Genomic DNA, 24312 nt, shown 5'->3' on the forward strand with positions numbered 1-24312 from the left:
GAACCAGTGCAGGAGAACACAACAGTGCCCAAAAGTCTATTCACAAACGGCACGGGAAAGTCTGCTGGAATAAGAACCCTTTATAGATCAATGAGGAAGCCAAAGATGGCTGGGATTGTGGCCTGTGTCCTTCTTTCTTTTGTCACTGTAGTTAGTTCCCAAGCTCAGACTGCATTTTTGGAGTACATGCAATCAAGGATGGGGGTTTTAGAGGTAAGTGTGGTGAGGCCACCATTGAAATATTATCTTATAGTTAACTCAAAGTAGATGTTATAAGTAACATAATGGATGTTTTGAATTATAAAAAAATCTTACTGAAGGTGATAGTTCTTTTATAGAAATATCTCATAGTGTATATAAAGCTGTGAAGTCTAAGTTTTCTTCTATAGTCTTATTATATTTGTTGTAGTACTTTATTCGGTGTAGAACTGTTATTGTCAACCTGTGCATAGCTACAACAGCTCAGCTGAGGTTTTAAGACTATGCTGGGAGATGTATTTTTGCAACAGCCTGTAAGAAACAGTCTAGAAAAGAAGTGTCAATTTTTAATTTGTTAATTGCATTTCTCAGAATATGAGGACATTCATACGAAGTGAAAATGAGTCAAAAATATATTTTTCCTAATACATGAAACAAATGGTTCACACCTGACACTTCATAGCAGCTGTCAACGTACCTATAAAAGTCATCATTGTGAATAAGTCTCAGATCATTTCTTGAAACGAGTTTATCTGCACCATTTACAGACAAACTAGAAACTTTACAATGTTTACAACAATTTTCAGGAAAAGATGCAGCAGGAATTCTTTTAATAGACCCCAAGCATAACAAAGATGTATAAAAACATCAAGTCACATGGTCTACTTCTCTTCTGCGCACACCTCTAAACTAGACAAATCATAAAACATGCTTCTTTTTCATACTGGCAAATATGAAGCTTGTTGAGCTATATCACATATGTAAATCCTTCACCACAGAATACACTTGGGCTAAATTCACACGACTAAATTTCATCTGTTTGTTCACTGGATTTATGGTGATGTAAAGGTACAAGAGATTAACATAAGACCAGTGTGCATGAGCACTAAGTATACTTAGGGAGCGTTCACACTACCGTCGGTGTCCGACTTGTAGTGTCCGCTCCTAGTGTCCGCTCAAAATCTGTCACGGACACTAGGAGCGGACACTAGATGTGTCCGTGACACCTGTCATTCACTTGAATGGGCATCGGGTGCGTTCTTTTGCACTCCGTGCCCGTCCTTCTCTGTCCGCAAGAGAAGATGTCCGACTTCTCAAGCGGACAGAAAAACCCTGCATGCAGGGTTCCTCTGTCCGCTTGAGAAGTCGGACATCTTCTCTTGCGGACAGGGAAGGACGGGCACGGAGTGCAAAAGAACGCACCCGATGCCCATTCAAGTGAATGACAGGTGTCACGGACACATCTAGTGTCCGCTCCTAGTGTCCGTGACAGATTTTGAGCGGACACTAGGAGCGGACACTACATGTCGGACACCGACGGTAGTGTGAACGCCCCCTTACAGTATCAGTTTCATTGTTGGTGGACAAGTGGTCCCTCAATGTTTACACATCAAGCTATTAATTTGCTATTAGTGTAATTAGTAAATTATACTATACTAGTATATTATACTATACTATGACTGTTAATAGACTAATAGATTACGATGACGGGGCAACACAATGGCTCAGTGGTTAGCACTGCAGCCTTGCAGGGCTGGAGTCCTGGGTTCAAATCCCACCAGGAACAACATCTGCAAGGGGTTTGTATGTTCTTCCCGTGTTTGCGTGGATTTCCTCCCATTCTACAAAGACATACTGATAGGAAAAAAATGTACATTGTGATCCTATATGGGGCTCACAATCTACAAAATAAATAAATAGATTATGATGCCAGCAGATTTGGAGTTCAAGTTTGGAAAAAGTTATTTGCCTTAAAAAGCTATCTATAAGCTTTGACGTATGTGACAAGTGTATGCTATGGTTGGTGTGACTTACTACATACCTACAGTATGCCTTGGGATTTACCAGAGGTATGTTTCACAGTAACAGTTGGATAAAGCACAAGTCCAATAAGCCAAACCCATAATCCTTCTCTTTTGGTCTAGAGGGAGGACTCCCCCCCCCCACCCGGGAGGCTATTAACAATTGACCCATATTAGAGGAAGAATTCCTCCCTGACTTCAACTATGCCAATTAGAATAAAGCCCTGGAACCATGCCCCATCCCAAAATTCTAGTTCCTATATTTTGTGATATTGGTACTTTCAATAAAGGCATCCAGGCCCAGCTTGAATTTGTACAAGTTATCAGCCATCTCAGTATCCTGTTGCTGACTATCTATGACTATGGTGAGACCTTCTTTCCTCTATATGTAGAGGATGACCCTTCTCATGGTTACAGGCCTATGTATAAAGAAATTATTACAAGGATCTTGGTACTGTCCCATGTAAACTGTAATTAGGTTATCCTATACCATCTTTTTTTCAAAACTGAATAACCCCCGGTTTGATAACCTGTCATTGTAGTCAAATGCACTCATCCCCTAAATTACTTTGGTCACGCTCCTCAACAGCTGCTTTATTACAGTTATGTCCTTCCTATATTTATAGTACCCAAAATTATACACATTATTCCAAATATAGTCTGTCTAATGATCTCTATAGGGGCCAAACGATATCCTTATCATGAGCTTTTCTTGATGTATCCCACAATTTTATTTGCTTGGTTGCTAAAATTGAAGTGGTTATGTACTTTCATAAAATTAATGGTCTAGCTTCAAAACAAGTCTTCAACTCTAGGTGGTCAGGGTTCTGACTTCAGGACTACCGTATATCTGCTGTTTTTATGTGACTGCAGCATTGTTTGCATTCTAGATGCTGAAGTACTCACTTGCTGTTTCTTTGATAGTGACAGTTATGAGTGTACTCTTACATATATAAAAATGAATTTCTGTCTGTCTGTCCATCTATCTGTCTGTTCTCTATGGACGAACAAGCGACTGGACCAATCTTCACCAAATTTGGCACACAGATACATCAGGTGTCCGGGAAGATTTTAGACCGGGTCTCATCTCTCTAGGACGTACAATTCATGAGATACAGTATTCCCAAAAAATTAACAACATTATCCAATAGAAGCCTGCAAGTCTTTCACTCATATTTCAATTGCCATACACAGCCTTTATCAGGCAATAGAAGCTTATGCACATAGCTGTACTCTAGGTTTCCATAACAACCCATTCATTTGGCTTCACTGCTGTAGGTCAGCTTTAAAAATGCAGGTTGCTGTGGATCATACGTTACACAAGGTCACATACACACAGCTTTACTCCAGGTTTCCATAACAACCATTCACAGGTTTTTCACTGATATCCAAACTGAGATACACATCATCTCATGATGGTTATGGACCAATGAAAACTTGCAGGTTCTTCAATCTTGACATACAAACAGCTTTACACCAGGTCTGCATAGCAAGCAAGCTATTTAGTACTTGTATTAGTCAATAGCAGTTTGCTGGTCCTTAAATATTCAGTTGTATGATGTGTATCAGCCAATATAACTTCACATTTCATTTACCAGGTTTCCATAACAACACGGCCATAAATAGACTGTACCTATGCTGGACTGCCATACTGGATGTCAGCATTCTTAAAAAATTGAAACATATTTAAACCACACACAAAATAAACCAGTGCCATTTCTTATGAGGCCACTACACAAACAAATAATTAAATATACCATTGTGAAGCCGGGTCTTTCTTCTAGTAGCTTATAACTACCACCATGAAAGAGACAGCAAGAGAGTACTGCAATTCCTGATGAGAATGCCAATGCTGAGAGCTGTGGTCACATAAAAACATCTGCAGGGGACCCAACAGTTGGACCCTAACAGGTCTGAGATACAAGACCTATTTTAAGATTAAGACACCAATTTTATAAAGGTTTATTCTATCCACCAATAAAGTGGCCATTGCATAGCAGGGATCTCAATCCCTCTCCCATTGTGAATGTCTTTATTCTACGCTTATAGCAAGACTTCCTTCCAGTCTAAGTCAGTAGGCAACAGTTGTTTCGCGTCAACACGCTTCTTCCAGCCCAGGTTACCTGACTTAACGCAGTCCCATAAATCCTTGTGCGCTGTGCACTATAATGTACTAGACTCCTGCTTACTCATCTTTTCAAAATGCTTGGTCAGGGTCATTTTTTGGACCACCTAATAAAGGTCACTCTCAAACTGCACTACATCAACCGCCTCTGGTAGACAAATATGTAAACCTTGTGACAATAAAGATAAACAATCTTGTTAAGAGTCAAGTTTGTCAAATTTAATACATTCAAAGTGTCCTGGACTACTATTTACTACATTTTCTTGATCTTGGCTATGTATTGCCTACAGAAAACTTGTTGTCTCTTTTTGCCCTCTCTTGGGTCTCATTCCTCTTTCCTTTTGCCATCCTATAGGGAAACTGCCAGTGTTTCTGTAGGTATAACTGACATGCTGCGATTTCCAAAATCACAACGATTTTGGAAATCGCAGCGCTTCCTCTGTGCATATTTTTCTGCAAAGTGTGGATGGGATTCATTAGTGCCTGTCTATTACCGAATTGTAGCAGGTGTTCCATTAGGACATGCCTCTAGAAGCTCCTAATAGAAAGTTTTTGATAGCAGCCATGGGGGACTTTACTAGACCATCAGTTTCCATAGCTACCCATCAGCATTTCATGATCAGACTATGGGGGCCATAAGTGGTTTCAGTTTCACTTACAGGCATGTAAGATGCCACGGTTCCTATTTGCCGTGGCATGTTAAGAGGTAAACAGCCAGGATCGGTGCAGGAGCCTGGCTGTCAGTTACAACTGGACTGCCGTGGTGATCGCCCAGGCTCTTCTTCTGAGCCCACGTGATCATCATCATGTACATGTATCCTCATTCCGTGCAACAAACCAAAGTAGCATGAAGAAAACGCACATCCTCTAACAATATAATATATTTTATATATGACCAGTATTTAAAACAACTTGTAGACCACATAAAAGAAATAGTGAGTGGCCACAACCCTGTAACCGAACCAAATAAGTTCCAAGGTAAACTCCGCATTACCTAGTCAAAATTCATATTGTCCAAAAGACATAAGTTAATCAATAAATACCACATATACACAATTCATATATAGAAGTAATGCAAGATCAATTTATTCAGTATCAGACAATGCCTAGCAATATAAAATGGTAAAGATATTACGTTGGGCAACCTCACTTGTATAATTTTGCTCTCTGATATTAAGTCCCCAGTTCTAATCGCTGTCCAAATGTCAAGCAGCTTCAGATGTCACATATTGGGTACCTGCAAAGTATTAAGTGTTGCCATTGTATCACTTCTTTTTTTGTTTTACCCCTCCCCATGTTTTCTAATCTACTTGGAAACCCCTCTAATACTGATCAATAATATATAAAAGATATGGTCTTCCATGTTTTTGTATTTGGTTTTGCTATAAATTTTAGCTTTAACCTAATATTACAGTTGTTTTAATTTATCATGTACATCAAGAGTTACTTATGCTATGGTGCCTTTGATAGTTCCACGCAACAGGCTGAGCATGTGACCTTTCTCTCCACTTTCTTGCCCTTTAATTACTTTCAGAGATCAAATATGTGTGCGACCACATCAAAGATCAGTATGTTCATCAGAAGAAAACATCTCTAAAAAACCTAATGTCTACACAGCGGTGGTTCATCTTCAGAGAGCAAAATCATACTCCGAGAGACACTGTAATTATATGTACATAACAATTTGTAAGAAGTCACTAGTTTTATGATTCATCTTGAAGCAAAGATCTGCTATGAAAAAAATATTATAGCTCTCCAAGTATTAACAGTTGTGCTTAGGTTAACATGCCCTAACTAATCAATTCCCTAAATTGTTTATACAAAATGGCTCTCCTCCAAGAGGAAGAAAACATATCAGTCAAATCAGAGATTTCTGCTTGGATGGGTAGGATAGTTTTGATGCAGTTTTGAGGGGTTGCTAATGGTTGTCTTTGAAGAAACACTGGTGGTGTATTGAGCCTTACTAAACATTATCCCCCAGAGTAGCCTGTAAGCCTCCATACTAAGCAAGATTTCTTTAATTAGACCAAGTACACCTCAGAGCTGCATCAAATGCATCTTGTACACTAACTGCAGTACCCTGCTCTGTATTGACAAGGGTCTACCCTGAAACAGAGTGGTTGTGTAGTGTAGTTGTGTAATATGAAAAACCACCAGACATATACATACCAGGACCAATACTTTAATGTATGATTGTAAGTACTGCTTACTCAACTTTGTCACAACCTCCACAAGAGACTTCAGCCATCTGGAGTTTCCATGAATTGATGGGCATTATTCCTGTTCTCATAGGAGATGTTTCCTTCTTAGGCATCTATTTTCTCATGATGCAGTAACAGATTCCCAGGACTATGTGGGTGGAACCTAGTGACTGGCCAACTTAAGTCAAAAACACAGACATAACACCAAATACACACTGTTATATATTGCTACACAGGGGTTGCTAACCTGTTTATGGCAGCTACACCAGGGGTGAACTTGCCTGTCTTGCCGCCCGAGGCGGATGACAGAAAGCCGCCCCCCCGAGAGGAGGGGGCGGAGTGAAGGGGGTGGGGCAGAGTGAAGGGGCGGAGCGGAGCAAACGGGGTGTGGCGGAGCGGCGTTAGCAGGCAGAGAGCATTCACGGAGAGGACCTGCTCTCTGCCTGAGCGTGAGGGGAGGCCGCTGGAGCAGCGCTGCTTCAGCGGCCTCCCCAATCCACCGCTCGGTGATGCTAAGCCAGGCCAGTACAGCTTGTCCTGGACTGGCTTAGGAGGAAAAATGCCGCCCTCCCCGGGGCCCTGGCATAGCGCCGCCTGAAGCGGTCGCTTCAGGTCGCCTCATGGGAGGTGCGGCGCTGAGCTACACAGTACATGGCTATCTACAGTAACTTATGTAAAGTGAAGACTTTTCCTAAATATATTGCCTTAGAAATGCTGCTTTGTTTGGCTGCTATGTGAACATTCCTCCCATTGTTACACAGTATTGCTATAACCACGGACCTGTGAGATAGGACAAGTGACGTCACTTACTCATTGTCGGCAAGACAATCAGCGCAGCTAATTGCAGTTTTGCTGATAAAGCTGAGTCTGAGAATCTCTCTATGTAAACACACAGATAACACTGAGTCGATTCTGTACAAGAATCTCTATATTATCTGATCTGCATAACTATTGTGATACCTCAGTGTCCCATTCAGTGGAGAGAAGGGGGGAGGGAGAAATACAGGAAGTGAGAAGAAGAGACAGCATGCAAACTGCTGTAATAAGGAGATGGGAAAACCCCTTTAGCTAAGGAGGGTAACCTTCACTTCCTGTCCTCTCACTTGTTTACACTATGGAAAGAATATGCTAATCTGATTTCCATGAAGTAATTAGGAAGCCAGTGCCTCAGGCATGCACACCAATAGAGGGAACTCACTGAGAATGTGCAAGTCTATCTTCCATGATGTTATTAGGAAGAAAGAGCCTCAGTCAAGCAAACCAATAGAGGGCGCTCCCTTTAACATCATGCCGACCTTCTCAGAGGCTTTTGTTTGCAATGATGTTGGGATTTTACCAGGTAGTCCCTCAGCCAAGGACAGCTTTTTCGATGTTCTTGCACCTCATCAGCTTGGCGCAGAGAGGACTGACCTGGCAAAGGTGAGAGGCTTAGACAGGGTTGAGGGGGTATTGACACTAGCAATAGAAGAGCAAACTTAAAAAGGTTTTTAGGGCTAAAAATATTAATCATTTCTTAAGGATAGGTAATTAATATTGTGGCGGTGTGACACCTGGACAGCTGTTCTCATCAGCCGAGACATAGAGAAGTCGGCAGGAAGTAGACAACTCTGTTCTGTCTGCAGTGGTGAAGATGGGTTACTGCATATCAATTCTCATTCACTTGAATGGGAGCTAAGCTGCAGTAATTTGGTTCAGCTTCATTTTCTGTATATTTGCTTCTGATAACAGCGGCTGCATGTCGGACACTCACCAATCTGATATTGATGACCCATCCTTTGGAAAGGTTATCAGTATTTTTTTCTTAGAAAAAATCTCTCTATCTTACATCCACATAAACAAGTTAACAGTTAAATAAACATTGTCAAATACCGCAATACAGAGATTTCAAACATGTCTTGGCTAAGGACACTATATGGCCATCTAAAGTCATCTAAAGTATTTGGCCATCTAAGGTTGCCAAATGAAGGAGGCTAAGCTTCCCCTCCTTACAAGTATATCTACATCTTGGAGAGATTCAGTTTTCAGTTTTGATGATATAAAATAATTTCTGGAAAACTGTCTGTGAGTAAGTCTCCAAACACAGCTGGGTCTCTTCAATGAGAGCTGGTATACTTCACAACCTTGGTTATACACAAACCCTGACATTAGCTTGCACTCTCCATCCTTTCAGGTTGCAAATTGAACACAAAACAGATGTGCTAAAACACACAAACTCTCCACTAAGCTAAGTCTAACCACACATAACAAGGGAAGTATATGGATTATTTCAGATGTACAAGAACTAAACTTATTTAAAGGGATTCTACCATTAAACTACCTTTTTTTCTAATGAACACGTCGGAATAGGCTATTCGTCTCCTACCTTTAGACGTGGTCTCCGCCGTTCCGTTCCGTAGAAATACAGGTTTTAACCGGTATGCAAATGAGCTCTCCACAGCAATGAGGGTGGGCCCCAGCGCTGAAAGGCCGGTGAGCGCATCCCCATTGCTGCCCGAGAGCTCTTTCCTGTGCCGCCTCCTTCTTCTGCAGCAACTCGCCTCTTCTGGCCGGCCGGCGGCCATTTTTGGGTAGCCGCTCTTGCAGTTCAATACAGGAGCCGGTGGCCATTTTGGGGTGGCCTCTCTATGCTCCTGTATAGAACTACAAGAGCAAGAGAAGCCAGAAGAGGCGGAGTTGCTGCAGAAGAAGGAGGCGGCGCAGGAAAGAGCTCTCGGGCAGCAATGCCTTTCAGCGCTGGGGCCCGCCCTCATTGCTGCGGAGAGATCAATTGCATACTGGTTAAAACCGGTATTTCTACGGAACGGCGTGGCGGAGACCACGTCTAAAGGTAGGAGATGAATAGCCTTTCTTAAGGCTATTCCGACGTGTTCATTAGAAAAAAAGGTAGTATAATGGTAGAATCCCTTTAAGCTTACCTGAAAACATGGATTTTCACAAAACAAGAAAAATAAAAATAAGATGTAAAAATGTTAATGTCAAAGGCTTTCAGTAAAGTGACAAGCCCATTCTGAATAATTCCATTAGGTTTTTAGCTTAATGCTTTAATCATGTTGTTGTCAGTCACATACAGATATATTGCCACCTCTGTTATATGTATACATATCTTTAACTAATATCTTTTATGTCTGTAGGAAAGAATCGCTCAATGGCATGATCACAGCAGTCGCTACAGCTCAGAACTCCGTGACTTTAAGAATCAAGTCCTAAAGATGCTGGAGAATTTTGAGAAAGACCGGGACACAGTAAGGAATGAGATGGAAAACACAAATGTTCGGCTCGACAGGCTAGAAAGAGAGGTGGACTACTTGGAGACTCAGAACCCAGCACCACCATGTGTAGACATAGATGAAAAATTGTCAGAGCTTCACCTCCAAAAAAAGAAGAAGAAGGAACAATATGAAAAGTTAACAGGTAGTGTTTTCCATATAGATTTTCAGTGATAACGCTTTCATATATTTACTATAAAAAGGAAGTTTTATCCTTCAAATAGTTACCCATTGATTCATAAACTTCATTTATCTCCTACTCTCTTCACCAACTATTAAACCCTGCATGCTTATTCTTTAGGAGTCAATCTAATATTTGATACGACAGTCTCTACCATTTATAGACAGTCTCTTAATTTATCAATGCCACAAAAAATGTAACTATATTGGACTATAGAATACATAACAATATATTTTAAAATACTCTTAGTCATTTTACATTTTTCCATATAAAACATGATAGTTCATAAGACATTGATGAATACAGGTACATAATACATCCTGCAAAAGGCAACAACAGGAGAAAAAAAAATTACATTTATAATAATAAAGTGGAAAAAAACCATTTTTCACTCCGACTAACTACAGTAGGATTAAGTACAAGTAAGGATCTTTATGGTTCTGTTTTTGTCTATGGTAAGGAGTATTTTTGGCTTTGGAATTTCTGTAAGCTTTCACTATAAGCGTTCCAGTTATGACTTATGCAATTTTTAATGGTAAAGTGATTTGGGCAAGTGCAGAAAAAGGCTAGAAGATTTTTAGGCTTTCATAGGTTTAGGATTTTAGGTTTTGCAGGTTTAGATTGAAGCTTGTTTTCTATTGGGATATACATTATGAGTAGCTTTAAGTGTAATAGATAAAGTTGAATGATGCTGAGAAAATGGAAAAAATATTAAAGATATAATAATTTGATGAGACTTGTGCCTTTGACCCTGGTACTAAATTCTAATAATACTATTACATACTCTGGGACACTAGTGCACAAAACTATTCATCCAAAATGAAGCACCTCAGCTATTGGTCTAGCAAAACTGGTCATAGTAATGTCAGAAAATTAGAAGATTATGGGTCCCATTGTAAGAGCCCCCCGACCTACCATATGCTGTTTATAATGTTGATGTCTCCTTATATGGAAGAGGGAATTTGATCTCAGTACCAGCTAGAACTGTGACTCCACAAGAAACTGTCACAATCAATGGATGCTGTCATAGCTTGAGTTTTTTTTTTTTTTTTTTTAATTAATCTTAATAACCTTATGGATTCCAAGGGCTTCTTGGCATTGCTGGAGGGAACAAGGATAAGCAGTGGGTATTTGGCAAACTCAGAGATACTGCTACGGGATCATTTTCTTTTCTTTTTTTTTTTTTTTTTTTTTTTAATGTAGATTGTGAGCCCCATATGCACATTTTTTCCCCCCTATCAGTATGTCTTTTTGGAATATGGGATGGTTTTTTGCTCTTGGTAGGATTTGAACACCAGGACCCAGCGCTGCAAGGCTGCAGTGCTAACCACTGAGCCACCGTGTGGCCCCATGGGATCATTTCTTATGAGCTTCCAAAAACTGGACATTGAATTATCTGAGGAAAAATCTGGAGATAACATTACAGAAGTCCTTACAGTAGGTACTCAGGGATGTGATTTCTTGAGAAAGGGAGGAGCAAGTCAAAGCCCTGGCAAGCCTTGCAAAGGAGCCCCCACTGGGGATGAGTTGAAGTACGGCTGACCCCTATTGAAGAAATGTTTAGGAGTTCTGAGTGGCCTGACGCCCAAGGGATGGGGGAAAAGTAAGCTTGTTCCTGCCAGGATTTATGAGTTAAGTATGTTAGGCATGCCGCCATTTAGGACACTAGGCCAAGATTGTTCCCTCTGGGAAGTTGTACCTTATGGTGAATATTTAAACTACAGCAGCCTGCAAAAAATAGGCAAATTGCAGGTGTCGTTACTAATTGTCTCAATGTGGAAACAGTGGATGAGCTACTTTGTTTGATTTACATCGGGTCTCAAGTCACCATCCTCGCCCAACCCATATTCAAGGCACTGCTTGTACGGACTGTGCGACTGGAGCACACTATATGGCTGAATTTAAAGGAGCAACAACTTTTCCATCCAGAAAATTGGAGTTATAAGCAGTGGCGTAACTAGGAATGGCGGGGCCCCGTGGCAAACTTTTGACATGGGGCCCCCTGCGACCGACACCGATGACCTCGACTGACCCCTTCCTCTGTATTCCTGCGCACTCTGTTATGCCCCATAGTGGCACCTGCACACAGTATTATGCCCCATAGTGGCCCCTGCACACAGTATTATGTCCCATAGTGGCCCCTGCACACAGTATTATGTCCCATAGTGGCCCCTGCACACAGTATTATGTCCCATAGTGGCCCCTGCACACAGTATTATGTCCCATAGTGGCCCCTGCACACAGTATTATCCCCCATAGTGGCCCCTGCACACAGTATTATCCCCAATAGTGGCCCCTGCACACACAGTATTATGTCCCACTGTGGACACCCATAAACAATTATTATACTCTGGGGTCTTTTCAGACCCCAGAGTATAATAATTGGAGACCCAGGGGAATAAAAACATAAAAAACACTGTTACCTGTCCCCTGTCTCCGCTGCAGTCCTCCACTGTCAGCCTTCTTCAATGACATCAGACGTCACATGACCCAGGACGCAGGCTGGGCTCATGTGATGTCAGAGACATCAGACAACTAGGCCGAAGCCTGCCCTGAGCCTGGAGAGTTATGTTACACAGTGTTTTATGTTTCTTATGTCTCCCGGGCCTCTGATCATTATACTCAGGGGTCTGCAAAGACCCCCGAGTATAATAATAGTCTTTGTGGGGCCCGCGGTGTCACTTACCGATCTTGGCCCAGCCAGGATCGGTAAGTAAATAGGGCCCGTTACCGACTGGAATAACTCCAACTGGTAACGGCCTATTAAGAAAAATGAAAAAAACGTGGCGGTAGCAGCTGTCACCAGGCCCCCTAATGTCCCGGGCCCTGTGGCAGCTGCTTCCGCGGTAGTCACACCACTGGTTATAAGTGACAACATAGAATCCTGAAAAAGAAGGGTGTGATGGTGGTAGAGGAAATGATGGATCACAATGTTTTGGTAATGAGGCATAAACTTGCTGAAAGAGCTAGATGGACTAATGGTGCCAGAGCTGGGCCCCAGGTTTTGGAGATAGGCCTTACCAAGTGCCCCCACAGCATGACCTACAGAGGATATTAAAGTTCTGTTGTGTGCTGTGGAATTCTCTAACTTACCAGCGAAAATGGATTCAGTGAGGGTTTCAGCATCCAGAAATGCAAGGATGCCCAGCCATCTGGAAGTGATGCCATCAGATTTCACTGGCTTTGACCTGGAAGTGAAAATGCTTATTAAGCAAATGCAGTATAACCAGGTCATCTGGCCTGATAAAGCTAGTGAGTGTCTCCCATTGTGCTGATTAAAATGAAGGACGAGTCCTTGCGGTTCTGCATAGATTGCTGGTGCCTTAATGCCTACACTACATGGGATACATATCCCTTTACTAGGTTCCAAAGCTTAATGGACATCCTTATTGGGGCCTATATGTTGGAATTCACCAATGGGTACTGGCAGGTGCCTGTAGCTGAGAAGGACTGGGAAAAAACTGCCTTCATCAGTGCTGAAGTGATAGTCCAGTGACTGGTGAAGTTATGCTTGGAGGAACTGAATAATGAATGTTTGCCAATTTATCTGGACAACTTTAATAATCTTTTAATCCATGTCTTTGAAGCACATGGACTGAATTGTGATCCAACTAGAAGAGGATGTATTGAAAGTGAAACTTAAGATGTGCCATCTCCTTCAAGCCATAGGCTCTAAAGTGTTGATAGTACAACAGTAACCAGTAGTAGAAAAAAGTTATCCTTCTTAGGACTACTACCACTGGCTTCTGAAGAACATCACCAAGGTGGTGGTTCCAGTACAGCTTCCTAACCAGGATATCTCCAGGACTCACAACACAACTTACATATACCTGTTTTCAAGAGTTAATCAGAAAAAGGAGCAGGGCCTGCTCGAGTGGTGCATCGCAATTTGTTGCAGCCTTGCATTTTTGAGAGTAGGCCTTTGGATCCTGAGCTCAGTCCAGCATTTACCCAGTGAGAGTGGTTCATGGTGAGATAAGATAGATCTGAGTGGTCCTAATTGAGGTTAAGTCTATGAATGCTGGGAGACCCATGCAGAGCTCTCCTGCAAGTAAAGTCATGGAAGAAAGTTCAGGTAGGAAAACAGTTACACCCCTGGTGGCATTGTTGGCCAGCAGATAGATATGTATGAGCATATGAATTGGGCATTAAGGCTGTTGGTGTGACAAGCCTTAACTCAGAGGGTAGGAAAGAGATTACATGGTGTGTAGCTAAATGTCAGAATACAAGAAGGTGTTGGTCTTACTGACATGGACAGTGTGTCAAGTGTGGGGGTTTAGGGTCTAGGATGGTAAACCCTAGGGTCTAGGATGGCATGCACAGTTGGTGTGCAGAGCATCAAGATTCACAGGACACCAGTGCTAGTGAAGAAACCAACTGAGGAGAAAATGGACAAAAGAACCACGAGGAACTCGCATTAAGTGCAAGATGTGGAAAATGCAATGGTATACCTGAAGGTGAGGGGATATTTGCTTTTAGCAAAAGGAAACAGCCCCAGGTCTCATTATGGGAAGAGGGAGACATCCTTCATATTGGCCAGTAGTGTGAAAACCAGTAGTGAGAGGTGGCTTCTATATCAGTTTGTAATTCTATCAACTGTTCAAAAAGTTTTTTGTCCTTTTCCAATCTTAAGTATAGAATCCTTCTTAACCCTACTTAGTTGTCGATATCGTGTCCACCACCTGCATGTTGCAATAAAGATGGCAGACACAGGGTTGCCACAGCAATACATCATCTTCTCTGATTATAGGACTGGTAGCCATTGAGCAGGTCCAGAACACTAAACAACACCTTAGATGCTGACATTAATCAGAACATCTAAGGGATTAAACATACCTTACATAACGGTACTGAAGATGTACATATGGTACTGAACATTAAATGACTTTGGTCTGTGTAATACATGTATGGTGCAGATCATTAGGGGGTTATTGAAATAATTGGGGATTAAAACACAGATTTTTTTTTTTTTATACATCTCACCTACAAGATACAATAAAAATCTACTCTTACGTATATTAGCATATGGATATTACTGCATGTATACTGTAATTTCACAGGGGTTAGTGGAACCTACCTCTCATGTTGTAATAGGTTGTACCAAGGCGGAGAATGCGGAAATTGTGGAACCAGATGTGATGCTAAGTCCTCCTATCACCCGGAAGTCATGTAAGTGGGTTCCATTAACCCCATTTAATTTTTCATAAAAGTCTCCTTCTGTATCTTCAAAGCAAATCTTGCCTCATATTTGAGAGGAAAGTTCATTATTTGGAAGTTTTCTTTCTAATACAAATCAATGGTAAATTTCCATTGAAGTTTCTGTAAATAATATTTGTATAAATACAATACTATGATGTCAGAACTTGACTTACAGAATTACAGAAACTTCTTCCTGCAGATGCAGGCTATCAACCACTGATAAACTAACATGTTTTAACAGCTTAGAATTGTACTAGAATATACAGTCCTATGAAAAAGTTTGGAAACCCCTATTAATCTTAATCATTTTTAGTTCTAAATATTTTGATGTTTGCAGCAGCCATTTCAGTTTGATATATCTAATAACTGATGGACACAGTAATATTTCAGGATTGAAATGAGGTTTATTGTACTAACAGAAAATGTGCAATATGCATCAAACCAAAATTTGACCGGTGCAAAAGTATGGGCACCTCAACAGAAAAGTGACATTAATATTTAGTAGATCCTCCTTTTGCAAAGATAACAGCCTCTAGTCGCTTCCTGTAGCTCTTAATCAGTTCCTGGATCCTGGATGAAGGTATTTTGGACCATTCCTCTTTACAAAACAATTCAAGTTCAGTTAAGTTTGATGGTCGCCGAGCATGGACAGCCTGCTTCAAATCATCCTACAGATGTTCAATGATATTCAGGTCTGGGGACTGGGATGGCCATTCCAGAACATTGTAATTGTTCCTCTGCATGAATGCAGAGTCGATTTGGAGTGGTGTTTCGGATCATTGTCTTGCTGAAATATCCATCCCCGGCGTAACTTCAACTTCGTCACTGATTCTTGAACATTATTCTCAAGAATCTGCTGATACTGAGTGGAATCCATGCGACCCTCAACTTTAACAAGATTCCTGGTGCCGGCATTGGCCACACAGCCCCAAAGTATGATGGAACCTCCACCAAATTTTACAGTGGGTAGCAAGTGTTTTTCGTGTAATGCTGTTTTTTTTTGGATGCCATGCATAACGCCTTTTTGTATGACCAAACAACTCAATCTTTGTTTCATCAGTCCACAGGACCTTCTTCCAAAATGAAGCTGGCTTGTCCAAATGTGCATTTGCATACCTCAGGTGACTCTGTTTGTGGCGTGTTTGCAGAAACAGCTTCTTTCTCATCACTCTCTCATACATCTTCTGATTGTACAAAGTGCGCTCTATTGTTGACTGATGCACAGTGACACCATCTGCAGCAAGATGATGCTGCAGCTCTTTGGAGGTGGTCTGTGGATTGTCCTTGACTGTTCTCACCATTCTTCTTCTCTGCCTTTCTGATATTTTTCTTGGCCTGCCACTTCTGGGCTTAACAAGAACTGTCCCTGTGGTCTTCCATTTCCTTACTATGTTCCTCACAGTGGAAACTGACAGATTAAATCTCTGAGACAACTTTTTGTATCCTTCCCCTGAACAACTATGTTGAACAATCTTTGTTTTCAGATCATTTGAGAGTTGTTTTGAGTAGCCCATGATGCCGCTCTTCAAATGAGATTCAAATAGGAGAACAACTTTCAATTGGCCACCTTAAATATCTTTTCTCATGATTGTATACACCTGGTTATGAAGTTCAAAGCTCAGTGAGGTTACAAAACCAATTTTGTGCTTCAGTAAGTCAGTAAAAAGTAGTTAGGAGTATTCAAATCAATAAAATGATAAGGGTGCCCATACTTTTGCACTAGTCAAATTTTGGTTTAATGCATATTGCACATTTTCTGTTAGTACAATAAACCTCATTTCAATCCTGAAATATTACTGTGTCCATCAGTTATTAGATATATCAAACTGAAATGGCTGTTGCAAACACCAAAATTTTTAGAACTAAAAATGATTAAGATTAATAGGGGTGCCCAAACTTTTTCATAGGACTGTATACCGAACAGTCATAACATTGAAACCTAATATTGTGTAGGTTCTCTGAGGGTAAGTGCCCACAGTTTTTTGGTGCTGATTTTGACGCTGAATCCACCTCAAAATCAGCCTACAAAAAAGTCTTCCAATAGAGTTCTATTGGGAGGCTTTTTTGAGGAGGATTCAGCGTAAAAATCGGCGCCAAAAAACTCTGTGTGCACTGACCCTAAAGGTTGCCAAACAGCCATGACCCATCAAGCCATGGCCTCCACAAGGGCTCAGAAGGTGTACTGTGGTATCTGGCGCCAAGATGTTAACAGCGGATCCTTTAAAGAGGACCTTTCACGTCATCGGGCACATGCGGTGAAATACACCGCTAGAAAGCCGACAGTGCATCGGATTTCCTGTTCTGTGCCCCTGCTGAAGAGCCATTGGTGCCGGTACCATAGCTTTTCAGTGTCAGAAGAGCATTTCTGACAGTCTGTCCTCACGGTAGCGTCTATTACACTGTACAGTGAGAGGGGTTGTTCCTTACTGCTCAGCCCTTCTGACACTGAAGAGCTATGGTAACGGCACTGATAGCTCTTCAGCGGGGTCACAGGACGGGAAAGACAATTGTGCTGAATTCAGCGCACTATGTCAGCTTTCTAGCGGTGTATTAGACCACACGTTCCCCAGGAGGTAAAAGGTCCTCTTTAAGTCCTATAAGTTGTGCAATGACTACTCCATGGATCAGTCTTGTTTTTTTAGCCCATGCCACATGAGATCTGGGAAATTTATAGTCCAACTCAGCACCCTGAACTTTGTCATGTTTTTGAAAAGATTTCGGAACCTTTTTTTACAGGACACATTATCTTGCTGAAATATAACAGTCCAGGCCCTAAATATTTCTCAGCAGATCATTTGCCAGAAAATTATGAAGCCACAAATGTATTTTCTTTCCACATAACCTCCTCGTATTCACTTCTCTATGTAGCAGTGTATTACAATAAATCTGTGTTGCACCCTTTTTTGACCAAACACTGATACTGCACTTTATAAGAATAATACAGCAACATTAATATAAAGCACAGCATACACTTGCTTGCTGCCAGACCTGCTGGATAAACAGACACCATAACAACAACACAAATATATACATATATATAATATGTTCCACAATAGTTATCACATTTTAAGTTAAAATGATCCACACTCCAGTTATAAGAAAACGTCCATTGGTCACACTTTCTTATCAGGTCAGTGTCTCCCCAGTCACCGCTCCTCAGGTTTGAATGCGTTCCGATAGAACATTTGTGACTGTAATGTGAGAAAAATGGCTGTCCAACTTGTGATCTTCACAAAAGAACTGTGTGATGATTTGTTTCTGGGGTCTGAGAGTGCGCCTGGTACTGATATTTATAGAAAACTTAGTATATAGTATGGAGAAAGTGTTTTATTACAAAGAAGTATTTATGACTGGTTAGAGAAGTTCCCGAAAGGTTGTACAAGGATCAGTCATAAAGAAGGAACTGGATACAGGTCAATGACTGATGACGACAATGAGCATGTGTGTGAACTGATTCTGTTGGATAGACGAGTGACAGTGGATTATCTAAAAGAAGCCCTACAAGGACAAAGATTCACATCTGATGACAGCGGTGCATCTTGTGTCTTGCTGCTCAGCCTAAAATATTTTTTTGATGAGAGACTACAAAAGCTGGTTGACAGATGGACAAAGTGCATTGAAAAAAAGGGAGATTGTTTTGAAAAATGATATATTTGTCTTGTGGATTAAAATAAATTCTAAACCCAGAGTGAAGAATATTTTTGACTCACCCTCATATATAAACATTCACAAGATGACATTTGTATTGCTGAGACATTCTGTGCAATTCACCATACAGGTAGTCCTCGACTTACGACGTGGATCCTTTCTTACGCGGCAGCGTAAACTGAATTTCGACGTAAGTCGGAAACATACCATACGACGCCACGTAGGAACGGATCAACGTGATTTAGTGTGCAGTGGCTCGGAACCGAGGAAGACTGTACCATATACAGTGAAATATCTTAAGGCTTACACCAGCATATTCTTACTTCGATGTCGTAAGGAATTTCAACAGTCTTCCTCGGTTCCGAGCCGCTGCACAGTAAATCACGTACTGTACAGGGAGAGATGGAAGCTTGCGTTTATGCGTGAGTTTACTTTTTCTCATAGGAAAGCATTGACCAGCGTTGATTGGCCAGTGTACAGCATTCAGCCAATCAACGCTGGTTCTGCCGAAGGCTCGTCTGTGAGGAGGCGGAGTCTAAGATCAGACCACAATGGAGACTGCTGTGGTCCGATCTTAGACACCGCCTCCTCACAGATGAGCCTCCGGCAGAACCAGCCTTGATTGGCCGAATGCGTACACTGGCCAATCAACGCTGGTCAATTCATTCCTATGAGAAAAAGTCAGCTCCCTCATAACAGCAAGCTGCCAGCTCTCTTCCGTGCAGCAAGGATGAGCCTGCTGCAGAACCAGCGTTGATTTGCCGCAGGCTCGTCCTTGCTAGTCGGGAATGCTGGCAGCTTTCTGTTACGAGGGAGCTTTACTTTTTAGCTCCTCTCTAGTCGTAACCACGAAACGCCGTAACCCGAGGACTACCTGTATAGTCTTCAGCACAGGGTTGATACATCATTTTCACTACAGAAGGGGCACTTAAAGAGCGTGTTGCCTTTTTTACATAGGTGATTCCTCTGATTTGTAGGGCTCCAATTGCTAAATCTGAGGATGAAGCCTGAAGCAGTTCTATGTGCTCTTTACTGTTGTGGTCCCAGCCATACTAATTTTCAGGACTGGTGAGGACCCCAGAGGTTCTAGTGATATGCCCCAACACTTAATGACTGGAATATGTGTATGTGCTTTTGACATTGACCATATATAGAAGAATTTCATTGATTCCAGTTAGTGTTCACACCAGTATAAATAAAAAAAAAATCTAACTTGTTTACCTTTCTCTGCATTTCCATGGTTACAGACTACAAACAAACCCTATATGTAGTCCAATCCTGCAGTCACTCTTTAGGAATGCTTGCTGCCTAGTATTTTAATTTGATTTTACATTATGACGCATTATGTTTTTGTGTCTTATAATCCCTTTACTTATGTAGATTGCAGCGATACTATTACTCAAGTGAATGCCATGAAAATATTGAAGCGCTTTGGGAGCAATACTGGCCTTTGGACAAAAGACCCAGTTGGAAATTCCGAAAAAGTCTATGTTTTTGATGGAGCTGCCAACGATACAGTTTATGTGTTTTCCCGTATGAAAGAGTTCACTCTTTCATCTTCAACACGCAAAGTGCCTCGAATTAAACTTCCTTATCCATGGATTGGTACTGGACATATTGTTTATGGAGGTAATTTATATTATATACGGCAAGATGAGGAATTTCAGGTTATAAAATTCAATTTGACTGCCAAAACTGTTGTTGACAGCGCTGTTCTGCCCATTGAAGATCAGGTACCAGTATATGGACTATCCAAATTCAACTACATAGACATAGCAGCAGATGAAGAAGGTCTCTGGATCATCTATGCTACCAGGGAGAATGAAAAAAACATATGCCTAGCCAAACTAGACCCAAGCAACCTTGGCATTGAGCAGATGTGGGATACTCCTTGTCCAATAGAAAATGCAGAAAGTGCTTTTGTGGTGTGTGGCACTCTGTATGTAGTGTATAACACTAAGCTTCCAAGTCGCTCTCGTATTCAGTGTATCTATGATGTCAGTGGCACCATATCCAGTGAACATGTCCCTGTGGTTTACTTTCCAAAACGCTATGGATCTCATTCCAGCATGAAGTACAACCCCAAGGAAAAACAGATCTATGCTTGGGATGATGGATATCAGATCTTATATAAACTCACCATGAAGCCTAAGGAAGAACTGTATTAGAACGAATGGAGATCATATTATTTTATGTATCTATTGTCCTTTTAAAGGGTCATATACATAATACTAAATACATGGCATTAGAATGCCTTACTGCGATAATACTGAATATTTTGGGATGTCTCATTTCTGTTTTCCTGTCTGCTTTCTCTAACAAAATTATTTGTATTCCTAAGTACTGCATCAAAATCATTAGTCACTCAGAAATATGACCCTTTCAACTATCCGTGTAATAACATATTTTTATGCCAAAAAAAAAATAATGATTTATTGAATATAATAATGATCTGGGGTTAATATCAGTGCTTATTGCTCTGTATGTAGCCATTGAGTATTTTTTGCCTGTTGAAGAATGAATAGAAGATGGAAGGGATTCTTGAAGGATTCTCCAATCCCATCATATATGTAGGAAGTATAATAGATACAATTTATTAGGCACAACACATAGCAAGCTGATGTGATAAAGCATAAAGTCAACTCAGTATTGGTACACATATATGTGTTTGTCAAGGTGGTAAATTTATAGACAATAACTAAAATTTATAGAAATTACTAAAAGTTGGGCAAAAACATTGTCATCTTGCCAAACATATGGAAGTGTACTAATAGTGGATATAAGGGGGCAATCACACTTGCACAGCTGTCCGTCTGCCGAGATTCCACCGAAATTGCAGGAAAAACATCTTGGGAACGGCTTACTGATGGTCAGTTTAAAAACCCATTAATTTTTGCACAGACACAAAGCCAGATGTGCAGGACTTTGTGTCTGTGCAAAAAAACCATTTCGCGTTGGAGAGGCTGCATACGGGTTGTATGGGTTTTTAAACTGACCACCGGCAAGCCGTCCCCAAACTGTTTTTCATGGCTTTTCAGTAGAATCGCAAGTGGACAGTGGCGCAAGTGTGAATGCCCCCTAATTTATACTTTATCACTATATGCTACATGCTTTGATTAGTAAATTTTACTTATTTTGTAACCAACTTTAGTAATAGTGATAACGTGTTCTATCTAATGTTGTCTCATTATAGTGGTGAAACAAGGCTTCAAATCCCAGGCACAGACATACAGGGTGAATTTGTTAACTGCTTTGTGCACACCATATTTGCAGTCAAATTTCTTACCTTTCTCATCTCTGAATCTTTTGAAAAAGAAGGGGCCGGGGCAGCACTGGTCTGACAAATGTATTAATACTTATCACAGAAATTGGTGCAACTAGTAGCGCAAATCTACAACAGCTCATAGCAAGTGTAAATTTCTAGAACGAAACATAGAATGACTATATGAGCTTTATCACTGCAAATTGTGCACAGAATATAACAGGAATATAATGAAGGTTTTTCTTGGTCACAAAGGATTATCTAGAGAGATATGTAACAGATGTAGATTGTGATATGGTTTCTCCAGTAAACTAGAAGCACAACATGCTCATACACCTTATACACCTGTCTGCTGAACACTTCTTTGCCTGATAGCAATTGCTTCCAATGCCTTGAGCATGTGTGTTTTCAAAGTGGAAACAGAATAAGCATGGATATGAAAACCTTCAACATGCCTGATACGTCCTTCTCTTGAAATCTGCATGTTTGTTTGGCTTTTCTCCTATGTATGTAAAGGCCGTTCATGTAGAAGATAAAGGGCCAAGCTATTTGTAGTTGAACAATTCTTGACATAGACCTCTTTTTTTCCTACTAAGGGCATATCCACTTGTTGCAGAAGGTTTCCATTCAGTCTTTGGGACCTTTCACACAACCAAGTCCCATCCATGGAAAATGGTACGTGTTTGTGGGCTGTATTTCCCAGTCTGAACTTGGCTGTGTGCATTGGAGTCACTGCATCATAGTCAGTTTTCCTGCAGTGAGCGCCTGGACAGCGATCACTACAGTAATGAACAAACATAACACTATCAGTTCATTTCTGTAGTGATCGGGCCATTTGGGAGCCCAATGGAGCACAATCTGACTATGATGCAGTGACTCCTATGCACACAGCCAAGTTCAGTCTGGGTACTACAACTCACAAACAGAAAGGAGTTTTTTTTTAGTTCCAGGAATATCTGCAGCAATCTGCTGTGTGTGAACATAAGAACAGCATTTAAAGGGGTTCTCCAGGTTCTAGTAAATAATATGTAACAGACATCAATCTATATATAAAACTACCTTTGCAGATTTGGGTATATTTAACAATGTGTTTGAGGTTTTCTTGAACAATTGCATAAAAAATAATAATATCCAGGTTCATGTCAAGGGTTAGATAAAAAGGGTTGTGGCGGCCACAAAAGTCACAGAAATGCTCATTGCAAGGAAACTTTGCATGAATTAGCACTCAATGAGTTTATCAAATATCACCCGATAGCTCCCGATACAGGCACACAAACATCTGGGCTTTTTATTTCAATACAATACAGAACTCCTTTTTCTCAATGAAGGTGACATGTTTGAGTGAAAAGCATGACTTGATCAAAGTGGAAACCCATGTAGACTTTCTTTAATGGAGTTAAATGAAATTTACCATGGTTGTTTTCTTAGCAGAAACAGCACTAAACTTACACATAGTATGTACTTTTGCTTTAAGTGAATTCTACCATAGCAAAGCACACAGACATGAGTGGTGCTGTTTCTGCAAAAAAAAGGGCATTTTTTTAGCCTCATACTTTATGTTGCGTAAATGTACATCTGGATTAAAGTATAGTATATAATTTGGGATCAGTAGAAAATATCAAATGTGTTATACAATATATTTATAAGATAATTCTTAGGAAATGGAATGGATGAACATGTTTCAAACAGATGTCAGCCATTTTTATAGAGTTGGGTAGTTTTTCCCTTCATTATTTGTAGCTTCTCTAGAAAAGGATTAATTCTTTTATACCAATAAATATTACATGCAAATACTTTGTCTCTGTAAAATCTAGCTATATGCTGTATAGTGTAGAAGATATGTTATACCTCGATATTGATGAATATACATCTTTGTACGCTCCTCTATCCTCACATTCTCATATGCTCTGATGACCTTTGCTGGATCATTTGCTTCTGTCATTGCTCCTAATTGTAGGTTTATTTCTATTGTGACCTATAAAAGCTGTGAAGTGCTGGTTTATGTGATGTGTGAAAGAAGTCATGCTGCTAAATGAAAACTTTGCAGTTCAGTCCTCTATGTATGTGTTTACAGCTTGAGTGTAAAAAATCCTTCTAAATATACAATGTGTTCAAAACCAAGTATTCATTCTGCTCTTATCTGGTTTGCTTTCACTGGCTTATTAATAAACTGATTCAATGCTATATCGGTATTATGACTGTAGCCGTGGTCTTATTGTATGACTGGAATATCACGTTCTTAAGTCACTGTTATCACTCTTACCTATCAAATTTTCTTATCTTATATTTTTTCAGCATATTTTGGAATGTGAGAAGAAATAAGGACATAATAGTGGAACCAGCCAACAAGGGTTTGGCCATAATGGTATGACAAAGAAAAAATATATTGCGGAAATATTATAGCAACTTGGTATAAATCTCAATTAGAGA

At 40.6% G+C, this 24312-nt stretch overlaps 1 protein-coding gene across 2 annotated transcripts; it reads left to right on the top strand.

Annotated features, from left to right (window-relative positions):
- OLFML3 (olfactomedin like 3) lies at nucleotides 1-24066 on the top strand. 2 transcript variants are annotated; one of them, XM_075264080.1, is made up of 4 exons: nucleotides 1-213; nucleotides 9458-9737; nucleotides 14868-14942; nucleotides 20001-24066. In XM_075264080.1, the coding sequence occupies exons 1-4, from the start codon at nucleotides 91-93 to the stop codon at nucleotides 20786-20788; spliced, it is 1266 nt and encodes a 421-aa protein (XP_075120181.1). In that variant the 5' UTR covers nucleotides 1-90; the 3' UTR covers nucleotides 20789-24066. The 2 variants fall into 2 exon arrangements, with proteins under 2 accessions (XP_075120181.1, XP_075120182.1); XM_075264081.1 differs by lacking the exon at nucleotides 14868-14942.
- The last annotated feature ends 246 nt before the right edge of the window (nucleotides 24067-24312 follow it).

Source organism: Leptodactylus fuscus, chromosome 2 (genome assembly GCF_031893055.1).
Source record: "Leptodactylus fuscus isolate aLepFus1 chromosome 2, aLepFus1.hap2, whole genome shotgun sequence".
In the NCBI taxonomy this organism is placed as follows: domain Eukaryota; kingdom Metazoa; phylum Chordata; class Amphibia; order Anura; family Leptodactylidae; genus Leptodactylus; species Leptodactylus fuscus.